This window comes from Jaculus jaculus, chromosome 4 (genome assembly GCF_020740685.1).
Source record: "Jaculus jaculus isolate mJacJac1 chromosome 4, mJacJac1.mat.Y.cur, whole genome shotgun sequence".
Taxonomy (NCBI): Eukaryota; Metazoa; Chordata; class Mammalia; order Rodentia; family Dipodidae; genus Jaculus; species Jaculus jaculus.
The window spans coordinates 148435017-148450590 of NC_059105.1; the positions used below are offsets into that span (position 1 = coordinate 148435017).

Below are 15574 nucleotides of genomic sequence, written 5' to 3' on the forward strand. Positions count from 1 at the left end.
AATTTACATTTAAATGCATGAAACCTACTTTTATAGTTTCTCCTTAAATATCTATTCTTTTTTAAAAAGTGGAGAATAATGAGAAAGAAACAAAATAGTCACTGGGAAGGATAGCCTAGAATAATCTGAAAATTGTCTAGTATGAAAATTACATGTATGAAAGTACAAAGTTCACTTTAGGGCGCCCCAAATCATGTGAATGATAATGTGCCTGTTATCCGATGGACAATGCAATTCTATTCCTCTCAGTCATGGTCAAGCAAGATTCTTCCGTCCTTGCCTTTTAACCCTCTAGAAATTCTCATTGGCATTGGTTTCTTACCTGGTGATATATGGCAAACGAAAATTTAAATATAAAACAACACCTGCAAATTGCTCTGCCAAGTAAAGTAATTCATAATTTTTGTCAAGATTCAAGGAAAGGCACACTGGAATAACCTGGAAAGAAACACAAAATCCATAAGCTATTGCTTGGCATTTGTGTCAAGTTTGTAACACTAGTTCCTAAAGTTTCCTTCATGGCTCACTAAAATGAGAATATCTTTACAAATACTAAAGCATATCTTTTACGTCTTTAAATAATCCATATAAAAAATCTCCAGGAATATGTGTGTTTTAAAGTCCTATTCAATGTGTATGGCTTTAGATTTTCATCTTTAATATTTCCCATGCAAACAACAATATACAATGCTTTTCTTTAAATACCATGTCTTTAGTAAACTGTCAGGTATAATGATTTCCATTAATCATATCTGAAAATTATTTAACTATTAAGCAAAAGTTTTGTAAGAATATGCTATACAGATGTGAAAAGAAATAATGAAAACCCTGGAGGGAATAAGCTGAAGATATCATCTCAGTCTCCAATAAATTGACATGGAAATGCTTTACAGTAACATAATCTCTTCTTATCAAGTATTTGTTTCTTAATAATGAAAACAAACATTAAAATAGGTTATCTAGGGGTAAGTTATTGGGTAAATATAAGGACATTTTGAGGTGAACAGTGTACAGTATTAGATACAGATAGCATCAGAAAAGAAAACATTTCATTTCCTCTTGGAACTTTAATAAAATGATTCCAAGACAGATGGTAATCTGATTATAGAAAAGACTGAAACAGTAAAGGTTAAATTACAAAATCACAAACAAAATATTCTCACAGCATGGGCTTTCAATTGAAGAGCCTATAATTATTATCTATGCCTACTAACCTTGACTTTCTTAACCAAGGAAGTATCATAATACCAAATGTTACATTTTTCATGACATATACAGATTTACCTTGGAGGTGTGTGTGTGTGTGTGTGTGTGTGTGTGTGTGTGTGTGTGCGTGTGTGTGCATCTAAATCAGTTATAAATGTTAAAGAGTCTGCTTTATAATGATATGTAATCATAAAATGACTTTTCCATATTTAAAAATAAGATACCCGCAGAAAGGGTCACTAACATGCAATCCTTACTGTTTTCAAGGGGAGGGGATAGGTACTGACTTGTTTATTCAAATGAAGGAAAAACTAAAACCTATGTACGTATAGCACTGAATTCTTGGGTCAAATATACTTCAAATCTGAGTGATGAAAAGCATGCTAGACAACAATGGATAAACAAAATTGGTCCTGAATTTTTATATACCAAGCTCCACTAAATTCTATTAGGACAAAATTGTTTCCATGAGAAAGTAAGTACAAACCATGATCATATTTGTGAGAATATAATACTGTAAGGCATTGGAAAATGTTTTTATTCAAGTTCATAGGTAACATACTTTTTCAAAAAGAGGAATATTAATCTCAGATTTTCTTATATTCTTATGCAAATTTATAGTATGAAGACTGTGCATGTATTTCCTAAACTGTGGTACTGATATGTGGTACATATCAGGCACAAAATTTCCCCAATAATTACAACTCACATGACAATAATCAGTAAATTGTAATTTATATCTACATTGCATAATAAGTACCTATTTAGACAGCTTGTTAGACAGCAGGATTAGAGAACATTGGCAATGGACTCCTCCTTCATAATCAGCAGTTGTACAACCAAGAACTAGAAATGTAGGATTCTAATTAGTGGTCATAGGAATGGGACTTGAGTCCTGTCTCTAGCCCCAGGAGGGAATGTAGTATCTGAGAGGTCATTTGCTTGATCACTATCTAAACCTGTCGCCAGGAGCCCTAGACCTAGTAAAATTACAATCTAGCAGGCTATTTGATGAAGAGCAAAGATGTATATACTTTATCTCTTCCTGTAACTCCCTCTAAATGTGACTGTCAATTATCTGGACAGGACAATGCCCTCTGGGAAACTGTCTACTCCAGAGACTTTAGAAATAGCATAAAACTTGTATGAAGTGTAATTCAGAACAATGGTCTCTGACCATAACCCTCAAGAGTGTTCTGCTCCTCAATGGTTCCTTGAACCATGATTCACTCATATCCAGTGTGGACAGCCTACTATACATTATTATGAAATCTGCATGTCTTCTATACTACGCTGTGTGTGCGGCTTCAGAGTTATTTCAATGGAGATCATGGGGAAGGTGGAGGTCACTGCACAGTAACACCTGGATGTCTCATTCAGAAAAGAGGTAAGAAGTTTTGTGTTTTAAAATGTTTACCTCACAACTCCTCTCATCTTGGGAAAGTTTGAATCCTTTCTTTCCATCACAATAACAAGAGTAGCCTCCAGGGAAATTGACACAAAGTTGAGCACATATGTTTTCAGAACATTCGTCCACATCTGGGTTAAAAAGAGCGTAAACCTGTATAGTTCCGAAATGTTCAATCCAATAGGCATAGGAGTAGATCCTTAAGAAAAGAGATTCTTGTGATACCCCGTTTAAATACTTGGCCTGAAAATTTAAATGAGTTGCAAGCACAACTTTTATTTATTTATATGCTTGAAACAACAACTTTGTATTTTGAAATAAAATCATTATTGACACTTTGCAGTAATAAGAAAAAGCCAAACTCTATTTCAGGGCTACATAGAACCCTTGACATTTTCAGTGGATGCACCCTATAATATTCTAAAGTCCCAAATTCATAAGTACTCACAAGATACTTTAAAATCCACCCCCAGAGTTAGTAAGTCTATTAATTCATCAAAAAGGTGTGATGTGATGGGCGAGGTGGTGTATGCCTTTAATCCCAATACTCAAGAAGCAGAGGTAGGAGTATCGCTGTGAGTTCAGGGCCACCCTGAGATTACATAGTGAATTCCAGGTCAGGCTGGGGCTACATGCAGCGAGACCCTACTTGGAAAAACAAACAAACAAAAATTTTTAAAGATGGGAGGTAAAGAAAAACAATGTAACTTAGGATGAAAATCTAATACATAATCATATATAAATCTATTTAAAAATATGTCATTTATTGAATAGAGCTACAACATAGGCGATAAAATTTAGCTAATTATAAATATTCAGATTCTTAGAGTTTCCCACAGTAGTTGCTATAAGAAGTAGGGTCTCACTCTAGCCGAGGCTAATCTGGAACTTACTCTGTAGCCCAAGGCTGGTCTTGAAAAGTGATTCTCCTACCTCAGCCTCTTGATTGCTGAGATTAAAGGCAAATAATTACATTCCCAGTTTAAGTTCTTTTAATCTTTTAATGTTATTTAAGGGCTATGAAAATATGTTCATCTTGATTTTTAAAGAAATGAAGGTTTCCAGTTTATATAAAGTTTAAAGGGTCAAGTAGACTGTATAATATGAGCCCTAAAGACCATGTGTCTCCTTATTACTATCATTCTGATAGGAAACCTGTAATCACAAAATTGACCAAGCTAAATCATGGATTATCAAACTTATTGCTGATGTCAACAAAAAATAATTAGTTATCAAATATCAACTCATTCCACCATCCTTCTACCTTCACAAGTCTGTGACTTGGGATCATATCTGTAGCCTTCAGGACATAGGCATTCAAAGTCTCCTGGGATATTCTTGCACACAGCTGTGCCACAAACACTTGGCTTCATAGAGCATTCATTCACATCTATAAATAAAACCAACATGATAAAAAAATTCATAACACCAGAAGTCAATAGCAAAGAACCACTTATTTGAGTTCCCTGGGCCCTATTATGCATATATAATATGTACATACTGAGACAACAGTGTAGCCTTTGAACAAAAATGACAAATTTATCAACTCGTTTTAGTTCCCTAAATATATTTTTTTTCTATAAATGCATAGGGACCTCAATGCTGTTCTTTTCCAGTTATGTAAAAGTATAGAGATATAATTTTTTACCTTATAGATTAAAGTATGAAAACACAAATGAAGACATTCAACCATAGTCTTAATTTTTGTCAAAAAATGTACTTCTAAATTCATATTTCTGAAATTTGGTTTAAAGATAGATTTATTTCTTATCGTAAATATTTAACAAATAAGAGTACTCATCTCTTTTATCTGGTTTTTGGAAGTATATACATTAGCTGTTCACTCTTACTTTTGCCTGAAATATTCAATAGTGATTAACACTTAAAATGGGACTAGGCCTCAATGTTTTTATAAAATTATAGCAGTTACAAGATGTTTTAGTGCTGGATTAATATTCCAGAAATTTCCAATGCACTTATTGTATTATACCATAGAGTAGGAGGTACAGCATTGATCACAAGTATTTACCAGACAAGCACTTATAAGGAAAATAAAACAAATGAAATGTTTAAATAGAAGCACAATTATTAATGAACTTTTTCATCTGCATCCTCTAGAAAAAGACAAAATTGAAATTAAAAATACATATTTTTGATACTGAAAAGTTAACAATGTCTTTTTTCCACATACAAAGAACTGAAAATTCAGACATCTCTTCATATAAAATAACTTTCACAAAAATAACAGAATCCATCTCTTGTAGTAAGGCATTTTTTTAATATCTTAACTATATCAGTGTCAATGTTCTGACTGTACAATAATTACATAAAATGTTATCAATGAGGAAAACCAAGTCAATAGTACCTGTGATTGTCTATATTATTTCTAATAACTTACTATGAATCATCAAATGGTTTTTTAAATGTAAGTAGTAAAATGACCTATGAATTCATACTTTCAAAGAAAGGAAGAACAGAAAACTAAAATTATTTGGTTTTAGGCTGTACTTTAGGGAGATATATAAATCATGTGAATTTTGGTACAGCTCATTGATTATATGACTCTACACTGACATCTAATGCCCAGGAAAAAGTTTTATTCTTTCATATTTAAGCAATTACTGGCAACTGGATATAAAGTATATCCACATATTGGCAAAAGTCCCACTGTAATTGTTTTATATATTTTTTTCTAAAAGATCTGTACTCTATTATTTAAATTTAATGGGTAAAGTGTTATGTAAATGAAGACTATAAGAACATATGTTCTGGTTATTAAAAACATTCTTGGGGTGTGTGAGTGTGTGTGCGTGTGTGTGTGTTTCACTGGGGTTGAATCCATGACATGCTAGTTAAGTGCTCCAGCAATGAGCTATATCCTTAGCAATATTTTTAAGAGCTTTTTGTAATTATGCATCAATTCATTGGATAAAGTAAACATGTTAAAATCTGAAATACTTTAGCAGGACAGATTATCCAAGTATTTAAGTGTAAAAATAGGAGTGAATACTATCATTTGTATGGTGATCATATGGCTTTCTAAAACTGGAGTCCTAATGATAGCATTGCTCTAAATCTCCAAACTAAAACCTTCAAACAGATTAGAAAGACATATGGCCACACATTGGATGGTGACTGTGAGAGTGTGTACCACATGCAGCCCGCTCACACTCACTTAAGTACTTTAAAGGTTTTTGTGGTGCGTTATATAAGCTTAACTCTGATACTATATAATGCTAAAACACTACTGTGCAGTAAGAGGCAGAACATTCTTTGAATATGAACTCAAGTTAGGAATTTTCTAAAATAGAAATAGAGTTGCACAAGAAAATGTCCCCATGCAACTTACCAAATTTTTAAAAAACATTTTATTTATTTGTTTGAGAGGTAGGGGGAAGAAAGAGGCAGATAGATAGAAGGGAGAAGAGAGAATGGGTGTGGCAGGGCCTCTAGCCACTGCAAATGAACTCCAGATGCATGTGCCACTTTGGCATCTGACTTACATGGGTCTTGAGAATCGATCCTGGGTCCTATGGCTTTGTAAGCAAGTGCCTTAATCACTAAGCCATCTCTCCAGCCTAAATTATTTCTTGAACAATGCACCCATGCTTGTGTGCACACAGAAAGAAAATAAAATTTTCTTATTATCAATTCTATAGCCTAAAAGGCATACCATAACATCACAAGGCTTCAAGCTAGATAAAGTTCTAACCAGAGTGTTTGCCAAGAATTTCATAGTGAAACCCCTCGGACTGAATTTTGTTCTCACACAGTAAATAAATGTTTATTCTACTTCCATTCTACTTACCTTTACAGTCTTTCATATTCGAAAGCATGATGAATCCACTTCTACAGGAACAGTGATAGCTTCCAGGAGAGTTATCACAAATATGGCTGCAACCTCCATTTAAATTTGAGGGATCTTTGCATTCATTGATATCTAAAAACAGAAAGAGAGTTATTTTTATAGTGCTAACACTTCCATGGAATGTGCTATGTGGCCAATCCAGATAAGATGAGTGGTTTTATTATACATACCAAGTTCACACTTCTCCCCTTGCCAACCTGGTTTACAAATGCAGGTGAATGCAGCCTGACCATCTTTGCAGCTCATATATCCATCTTCGTTGCATGGCAAAGGGTTACACTGGTCTGGAATGGCTAAAGGAAATAGACATCTGTTTAATGTTTACCTCTGATGAGAAAAGGGAGGGCTTGACATGGTAAAGTAAAATGATGTGCCCTTCTGCGCTGAACACAGAAACTTACACCTGGTCAAAGTGCTCAAAATAAGTGACTGCTGAGTGCTCGGCCTTATGTGGGACATCTATGCCATCCCCTTCAAGGTTCAGGGAACATTGTCAAAAAGGAGACATGGAAAGACATGGAAATGTGAGAGCTGGAGGATGGGCAGGAGAGCTGTGATCTCTGTTGTCTAGACATGACGAGACCTTTGCACTTGCAGCACAGGAGAGCTGTGATCTCTGCTGACTAGACATGATGTGACCATTACACTTGCAGGACAGTCCCTCTGTGTAGATCAGCCAGAGGAAATCTCTACTTTTTGATAAGCAACCAGTGTAACTAACCCTTAAACAATTCTAGAACTTTTCAAAAAATGTGTTTATAAAATCACGATTTTTGAAAAGTCAGTAATGTATTGGATATGAGTAAAGACGATCAAAATGAGGCTAATAGGGAATTGTTATCAAAACTATTATTTTGAATCCTTTGGTATAGTAAAAAGAAAGATATAAAAATGCATAAAGTAATAAACATGTTTAGAAAAGCCATCCTGGCTGTGTTTTACATCAATGAACAGAAAATGGAGATGAGTATCCAGACACAGCCAGTGCTGCATGTAAAATATTCACTGAACAACTCCCCCCACCAACCCAATTTGGATCGTGTGGCTTCACCTCTTAGGAAGCCCTGTGTAAACATCACAGCACAAAACCTAATTTGATTCCCATAGTATTTTTAAAACGTGTTGAAGTCCACAGTGACAGCATCTGCATGGCTCGCCTCTAATCCACTAATAAGTTGTAACATATGGTCCTGTTACATGAGTACTCACCAGCAGCCGCAAGATGGCTGTTAGAAGTAAAATTTCTGAATGCAGTGGATTGGGGCTTACTATGAGGAAATGCTGCAGCTTAAACGTTGAAGGGGAATTCACCGTATATAAAGTAGCAGCATTTACAACTGAAAAATATTCTTTCAGTCGGCGTGGTGGTGCATGCCTTTAATCTCACCACTCAGGAGGCAGAGGTAGGATCGCTGTGAGTTTGAGGCCACCCTGAGAATACATAGTGAATTCCAGGTCAGCCTGGGCTAGTGTGAGACCCTACCTCGAAAAACCAAAAAAATAAAAAAATCTTTTATGTGCAGTTTGAAATACTCCTTACATATGATATGCAATATAATATTACTATATATTTTATTATTCTATGTGTTAATTTATTATTTTGTCCTATTTTGCTTGTTTGGAGTCTATGGCAGAAGTGCTTACCATTGACACAGCTCCTGAGGTCCATGTATGCATTGGTTGACTGACGTGCAGTAATGAGTAATCCACCTCGAAAAGAGCCAAGACAACCTGAAAATGAAAAATGCAGTCTTAGAGTAGCCACACTCAGTTGATATGGAATCATGGTCAGAATTACCCTAAAAGGTAGGATATTCCTGTGCCTGTAGGATCACAATAGCGAGTACTCAAAAGTCAGCTTCAGTGTTTCCATATCTCCTCTCTTTGTGTCAGAGTTTGAAAAAAACTTGCTTGGGCTGGAGAGATGGCTTAGTGGTTCGGGTGCTTGCCTATGAAACCTAATGCAAGTTTGCATCCTTAGCACCCACATAAAGCCAGATGCACAAGGTGGCACATGCATCTGGAGTTCATTTACAGTGGCTAGAGGCCCTGGTGCTCCCAGTATCTCCACCTTTCTCTCTCTCAAATAAATAAATGAATAAATGTAAATAAAGTATATTAAAAATTAAAAAAGGAAGAACCTGGGTTGGAAAGATAGCTTAGCAGTTAAGGTGCTTGCCTGCAAGGCCAACGGATCCAGGTTCGAGTTTCCAAGACCCATATAAGCCAGATGCATAATGGGACGCACATGTCTGGAGTTCGTTAGCAGTGGCTGGAGACCCTGGCACATGCCCATTCTCTCTCCCTCTCTCCCTCTGTCTCTCACTTGCTCTGTCAAAATGGATAAATTTAAAAAAGGAAGAACCTTTCTTTTCTAAAATATTTGTATTTATTTATTTGAGAGAGACAAAGAAAAACAGAGAGAGAAATAGAGTGAATATGGGCACACCAGGGTCTCCTGCCACTGCAAATGAATGCCAGACACATGTACCACTTTGTGCATCTGGCTTTATATGGATACTGGTGCATCGAACCCAGACCATCAGGTTTTGCAAGCAAGTGGCTAACCACTGAGAAATCTGTCCAGCCCAGAACTTTTCAATTAAACTGAGGATGCTTATAAGCTCTGGGTATGTCAGCTCTACACCTTTGCATTTAAAACAAGATAGGCAAGAACCATTTTTTTAAATATTATTTATTTGAGAGCAAGAGAGACACAGAGACAGAGAGAAAGAGGAAGACAGAGAGAGTGAGTATGGGCATGCCACAGCCTCCTGCCACTGCACATGAACTCCACCACTTTGTGCATATGGCTTCATATAGGCACTGGAAAATCAAATCCAGGACATCAGGCTTTGCAACAAGCACCTTTACGTGCTTAAAAGGTCCAGCACAGCACAGCTGTAAGACATAGCTTTACTGACATTTATTCTAATTCTTTGAGAAAAATGTTAAGAAGATACAGAAAGACCAGAAAATGGCTTAACAAAACTTTCAACTCTGAAAATTGCAGAATCGAACCTAAATTTAGCAAACTCTTGGTATCCAATGGGCTACTTACATCTCTCCGCACTTCTACTGGCAGCTCGGTTTTCTAGCTGTACCCTACCTGCAGTGCCCTACTTTGGATTACCTTCTATACCTGCCACAAAAGAATGTTTTGCTTGCATTATTATTATTTTCCCTTCCCAGGTCCTTAGATATGCACACTTGTGATAAGAATCTGTCATGTGTTGCACTGTTTTGTGAATCCACAGCATCTTTTTACCATCAACATTAGAAGAGATGACCTTGTGAGGCTTTGTTTCCAGCCTTCAATCAACTTTCCTTTTCTCAGTGCTTTGTTTTCAGGCTCATCCTCAGCAGTAGCTCTTCCAACTAGCTTTTTATTTGGTGTGGTGGCCTATCTTTCTGAAAAGTAAAAACCTACAAGTAAGCCGGGCATGGTGGCACACACCTTTAATCCCAGAACTCAGGAGGCTGAAGTAGGAGAATCACTGTGAGTTCAAGGCCAGCCTGACACTACATAGTGAATTCCAGGACAGCCTGCAATAGAGTGAGATCCTACCTCAAAAAAATAAAAAATAAAAATCTACAACTAAGATTGCAATAAACAACAGAAACATGAAAATAAGCTTATATGGGCTGGAGAGATGGTTTAGTTCTTAAACACTTGCCTGTGAAGCCTAAGGACCCCGGTTTGAGGCTCGATTCCCCAAGACCCACGTTAGCCAGATGCACAAGGGGCGCACGCATCTGGAGTTCATTTGCAGTGGCTGGAGGCCCTGGCTTGTCCATTCTCTCTCTGTCTCTCTGCCTCTTGCTCTCTCTCTGTCGGTCTCAAATAAATAAAAATAAACAAAAAAATAAGCTTATAGCAGTTGCTTCTTTCTGGATAAGAATCTTGTTTTTTTCTTTATTTTTATTTTTTGAAGTAAGGTCTCACTCTAGCCCAAGCTGACCTGGAATTCACTACATAGTCTCAGGGTGGCCTTGAACTCATGGCAATCCTCCTACCTCTGCCTCCCAAGTGCTGGGATTAAAGGCATGTGTCACCATGCCGGGCCTGGCCAAGAAGTGAAACAGCTGGGGTTAGCAGGAAAATCTGCTGTCACATGTTTGTGTTCACATATATAATAGAGAAACCTCCAACCCTTCAAACCCAAGCCTGAGTGTGTATTGAATGTTGGAAAGTAGTGTTATTTCTGGTTGCTGTAGGCAACTTCCACTTCTTCTAAAGTTGCATAGAGACTAATACAACAATATTTGTATAAATCTTTAATGTCATAAAGATGGCTTATTTCACTCTTTTGTTTCTGACTACAACTCTGTGAAAGTAAATATAGTGACCTGCCAAATGTTGGGAGTCAACTAAGTAATAGCTGGTATAGCAGATAAAAACTACTAAAGACTTTGATGTCAATAGGGGACATTTAATGACCCATATTTCCCAACACATGCTGACATTATGTGTACTCCTTCATTGCTCAGATACTAACAATTTGCTAAAAAGGTGGTATTTTGGTTATCTTTTGCTGAATAACAAACCATCCCTATAATCAGTAGTTGAAATAATAACTGTGTTTGAGTCATGACTTGTGAATCCAATATGTGAGAAGGCATTGGCTCAGCTGAACTATAGGTCTGTGAGGCATACGGAGTCACCCAGAGTGTCTGGCTAGGGTGATAAGTCACCTCTAGTTGTCCTTTCACTCACATACAAGAACACTCATGCATTCTGGCACCTTGCCTCCCACATCATATGAACTACCATGCTTCCAGATCTCTTCAGGTGGCTTGGTTTCTATTTCTATGCTGCCTATGAAGGCATACCACATCCCTTCCACCATACTCCATTGATCAAAGCACTGCCAGGGTCCTCCAAAGGGCACAGAGGTGGGGACACAGAATCTACTTCCCAAGAAAGGGGTGACAAATAACATTTAAGAAGAGGTAGAACAGTAGGCATTTTAGACCATCTCTGAAAAACAATATCTATAACAAGTAGATCCAAAAGGCTCACTTTACATCAATGTGTTTTTAAGTTTTCCACTGCTGCTGTGACAAAGTGCCACAAAGGTAATACTCCAAACAACGCAAATTTTCTTACAATTATGGGAATTGGAAATGGCCATTCCTTCTGGAGAGTTCAAAGAAGAAACCATTTTCTTGCTTTTTTCAGCCTGTACAGGAAACCTATACTCCTTCATGCATGGCCTCATCCCAGAATCACTCTCAATTCTTGTTCCATAATCACATATCCTTTGTATTGACTACTTTCTTGCCTCCTTTTTGTTTCAATTCTTCATTGAAAACTTTCACAAGAACATACACTATACTATGATCATAATTCCCACCCACGTACCCATTGCCCCATCCCAAATAACCCCTTCCACTGAACCCCTTCTTTCCAATTAGACTCTTCTATTTTGATGCCATTGTTATGCATGTCTCATGTAGGTAGCATCAGCCACTGTGAGATCATGCATATTAAGGCCACTTTATGTCTAGAAGATATTATTGTAAGCACTCTTCCCCTTCCTTGGCTCTTACATTCTTTCATCTACCTCTTCCACAATGGCCCCTTAGCCTTAAAGGGTGTGATAGAGATGTCTCACTTAGTGCTAACCACTCCATTGTCACTTCCTCTCTCAGCATTATGGTGAGTTTTGAGTCACTCCAGAGGTCACTGACATCTGAAAAGAGAAGCTTCTTTAAACAAAAGTGAGACTAGTGTTAATATATGGAGATACACATAAGTATTTAGGGTTGCCCCCCATCTTATAAGGGCTCTTACGATTATGTGAGCTCTTCATATAAACCATGATAGTATTGTCACTTAATCACATCGGAAAATCCCTTTAGCCATGTGAAGGAACATTCACAGCTACTAATGATGAGGCCATAATTATCTTTGGGGGTTCATTATTCAACCTAATATGACAGGTTGGAATATGTTACGATAGAATGGTACCTACCCTATATTTAAGCGGTTTGCTGGAGCCCCTAGAAACCTAAGCAGATGACCTTGACTATTCCTACTTTGGGTTTATTTGTTCCGTTCTTTGAATCACTCGCTTCTAGATAGCTTCTTCTTCATCCACATCATGGTTTTTGAGAAAGCCTCATTTTGTGTCTGGACAAATATGACGGCAGACAATGCACAAAATTTCAAAGCCCCTCAAACTAGAGGTCTATATGAAATATAGTGATTAGAACCATAAACCAGACTACCCAGGAGGCTTAATCCATAAAGCACTTTGCAGACCTGTGCCAGCACATGTGGTCTCCTTATGGAAACTTTAAAATGGCAGTGTGTGAAGCACGCAGCACAGACCTCTCATCTGTCTACTTCGTCTGACAGAACCCAAGAGCAGGGGGTTGGGGAGAGTAACTGGATGACCTCATGTGGTCTGCATCTAAAGTCCCCATGAGAGATGAGATACGAAAAAGAAATTCAAGCCACCAGGAAGAAAGGATAAAAGGTTTTTTCTAACGTTCCTGTGGTCAAGACAGACATCTTAGCAATCTTGACTTTGGCTTATTTTGATCATTACATGTACTTTTTTTTTTTTTTTTTGGTAGGGTCACACTCTAGCCCAGTCTGACTTGGAATTTATTATGTAGTCTAGGCTGGCCTTGAACTCACAATGATCTTCCTATCTCTGCCTCCCAAGTGCTAGGATTAAATGTGTATGCCACCACACCTGGCTTTAGATGTACTTTGTAATTACATTTTCCCTAATGACCTTATTAGAGATGAAATTATTTTGTTCCCTTTTGTTACCAGGTTAAGGCACTACCATCCTAGCTATTTTAACTGGACAATTCTAAAAACTAATTCAAGCAACCACCCCTACCTAATGAAAAGTTGCATGGAGATTACGGTAGCTGGACTCAACCATTCTTTTTCTTTTCTCCAAGAAACTCTATAACAACATAAATAACTGCACAACATAAATAACCACATAGCCACATAAATTTCCAAGTGTTTGCTTGCTTTGATGACTGATAGCAAAGCTTAATCCATGCATACTTCTTTGTCAGTACACTATATTTGGCATTTGAAAAGCCTACACACACACACACACACACACGTGTGTGTGTGTGTGTGTGTGTGTGTGTGTGTGCATCTGTCCCTGTTACCACTCACATTCATGCCTTAGCAACAATTCTAATAGGTTAATTAATAGGTTAATGTGTACTTTGAATTTTATGTATGCTTAAAAGTACATATTTAGGGGCTAGAAGGGTGGCTTAGGGGTTACAGTGTTTGCCTACCAAGCCAACAAACCCAGGTTCGATTCCCCAGGCCCCACACTGGCCTGATGCACAAGGGGGCACACATGTCTGGAGTTTGTTTGCAGTGGTTGGAAGCCCTGGTGCTCCCATTCTCCCTCTTTGTCTCTCTCTCTCCCTCTTTCTCTGTCAAATAGATAAATAAATAAACATATTTTTAAAAATATATATTTGGGCTGGAGAGATGGTTTAACAGTTAAGGCACTTGCCTTGGAAGTCTAAGAACCCAAGTTTGATTCTCTAGTACCCATGTACACCAGATGTACAAGGTGGCACATGAATCTTGAATTCATTTGCAATGGCCAGAGGCCATGGCATGCCCATTCTCTCCCTCTCTCTCCCTCTCTCTCTCATAAATAAATTAAAATAAATAAATAAATAAATAAATGATGCACAGTTATAAATTTATATCCATGCTTTTTTCATTTCTATGAATTATTTGGTTACATATTCTACTTCCAGTATTTTTATTGTGCTTTCATGATCAATAATTCAAGGCATTTGCTGCTATTATGAATGGCATCATCTTTTTGCTGTTCATGTGCAAAAGAATGGCTGCACATTTTCCTGGGGTAGACTCAGAACTACCTAAATCTGTTCTGTGTTTGATTATTTTGCCTTTGTATTTTATTTTCTTCTGATCCTATTGTATCATGTCAATTACAAATGATAGTAGGTATATCTTTTGCATTATTATTTATATAGCCCTTTGTGGTAGTTTGAATGGATGTCTCCCAATAGATTCAGGAGTTTATTAAAGCTATACCTTAGATTTCCAGCTGCCTGGCTAGAAGGAGGTACCAATGTGGATAGATCCTAGGGTCCATCCCTGAGGTATGTTTGGGGGTGGATCTGGAATTCCAGTCTAAAGATATACAGAATGCTTGAGCTCTGCCTGGGGTTCCTGGTGTGTGCTTGCTTATGGTGATGGTGGTGGTATTTCTCTCTGTGTGGACCTGTGAAAGGGGCAAGCTTCTTCCACCATTATGGAACTTCCCCTTGATCTGTAAGCTTCAATAAATGCCAGTCCTCCCATAAACTGTGCCTGCTTTCGAGGTTCATTCTAAAACATGAAGCTGACTACAACACCCTTACTTACCCTTAGTGAACTGGCATGGCACTTCCCATGCTTGTTTTGACTCAACCACAGATGCTACCCAACATTTACCTATTGATTAAAACCACTTACCCTTAGCTAAGCTTATTATAGATTTGGTCTCTCTTGTTTTCTTCCTCTCATCCTCTCTTCCTACCTTTTCCCTCCCTTCCTGAATATCATTGCCAAGAAAATGCATACAAATATGCTAAAAACTATTACATTTAATTCTTTCCTCAAATATTTTATTTTATTTTATTTTCAAAGAAAGAAAGAAAAAGAGAATATGGGTGTATCAGGGCCTCTAGGCACTGCAAACAAGCTTCAGATGCATGTGTCACTTTGTATATCTGGTTTTACATGTACTGGGGAATAGAACCCAAGTCGTCAGCTTTGCAGGCAAGCACTTTAATTGCTGAGCAATCTCTCCAGCCCTTAATTCTTTCTCATTTGACATTTATCTAGGACAGTATTAATTCTAGAATGAAGTGTCAGTATTTAGAAGATAACTTGTATGCTATTCTATATTTAACTTTTATAAAGCGCAGAAACTCCTCTAATATTCTTATATGATAATGTTTTGTATCACAACTAACTTGAACTTTATGATCTGGTTTTCACAGTAATAAATGAAGCATCATGCTGTTTTAAATTTCATGGATAGATGTTCTGATATTAAATACCTCCTAACTTCTGG

General features: G+C 37.3%; 1 protein-coding gene across 2 annotated transcripts in view; it reads right to left on the bottom strand.

The window, feature by feature from the left end:
- Positions 1 to 15574, bottom strand: part of Pros1 (protein S) — an 81746-nt gene that overhangs the window by 41954 nt on the left and 24218 nt on the right. For both annotated transcript variants that reach the window (XM_045148137.1, XM_045148138.1), the window contains exons 4-9: positions 8127 to 8213; positions 6653 to 6775; positions 6423 to 6554; positions 3879 to 4004; positions 2624 to 2745; positions 323 to 438 (exon numbers count right to left, since the gene is read on the bottom strand). In XM_045148137.1, coding sequence (XP_045004072.1) covers positions 323 to 438; positions 2624 to 2745; positions 3879 to 4004; positions 6423 to 6554; positions 6653 to 6775; positions 8127 to 8213 — 706 coding nt within the window. The remainder of the gene's footprint in view (positions 1 to 322; positions 439 to 2623; positions 2746 to 3878; positions 4005 to 6422; positions 6555 to 6652; positions 6776 to 8126; positions 8214 to 15574) is intronic.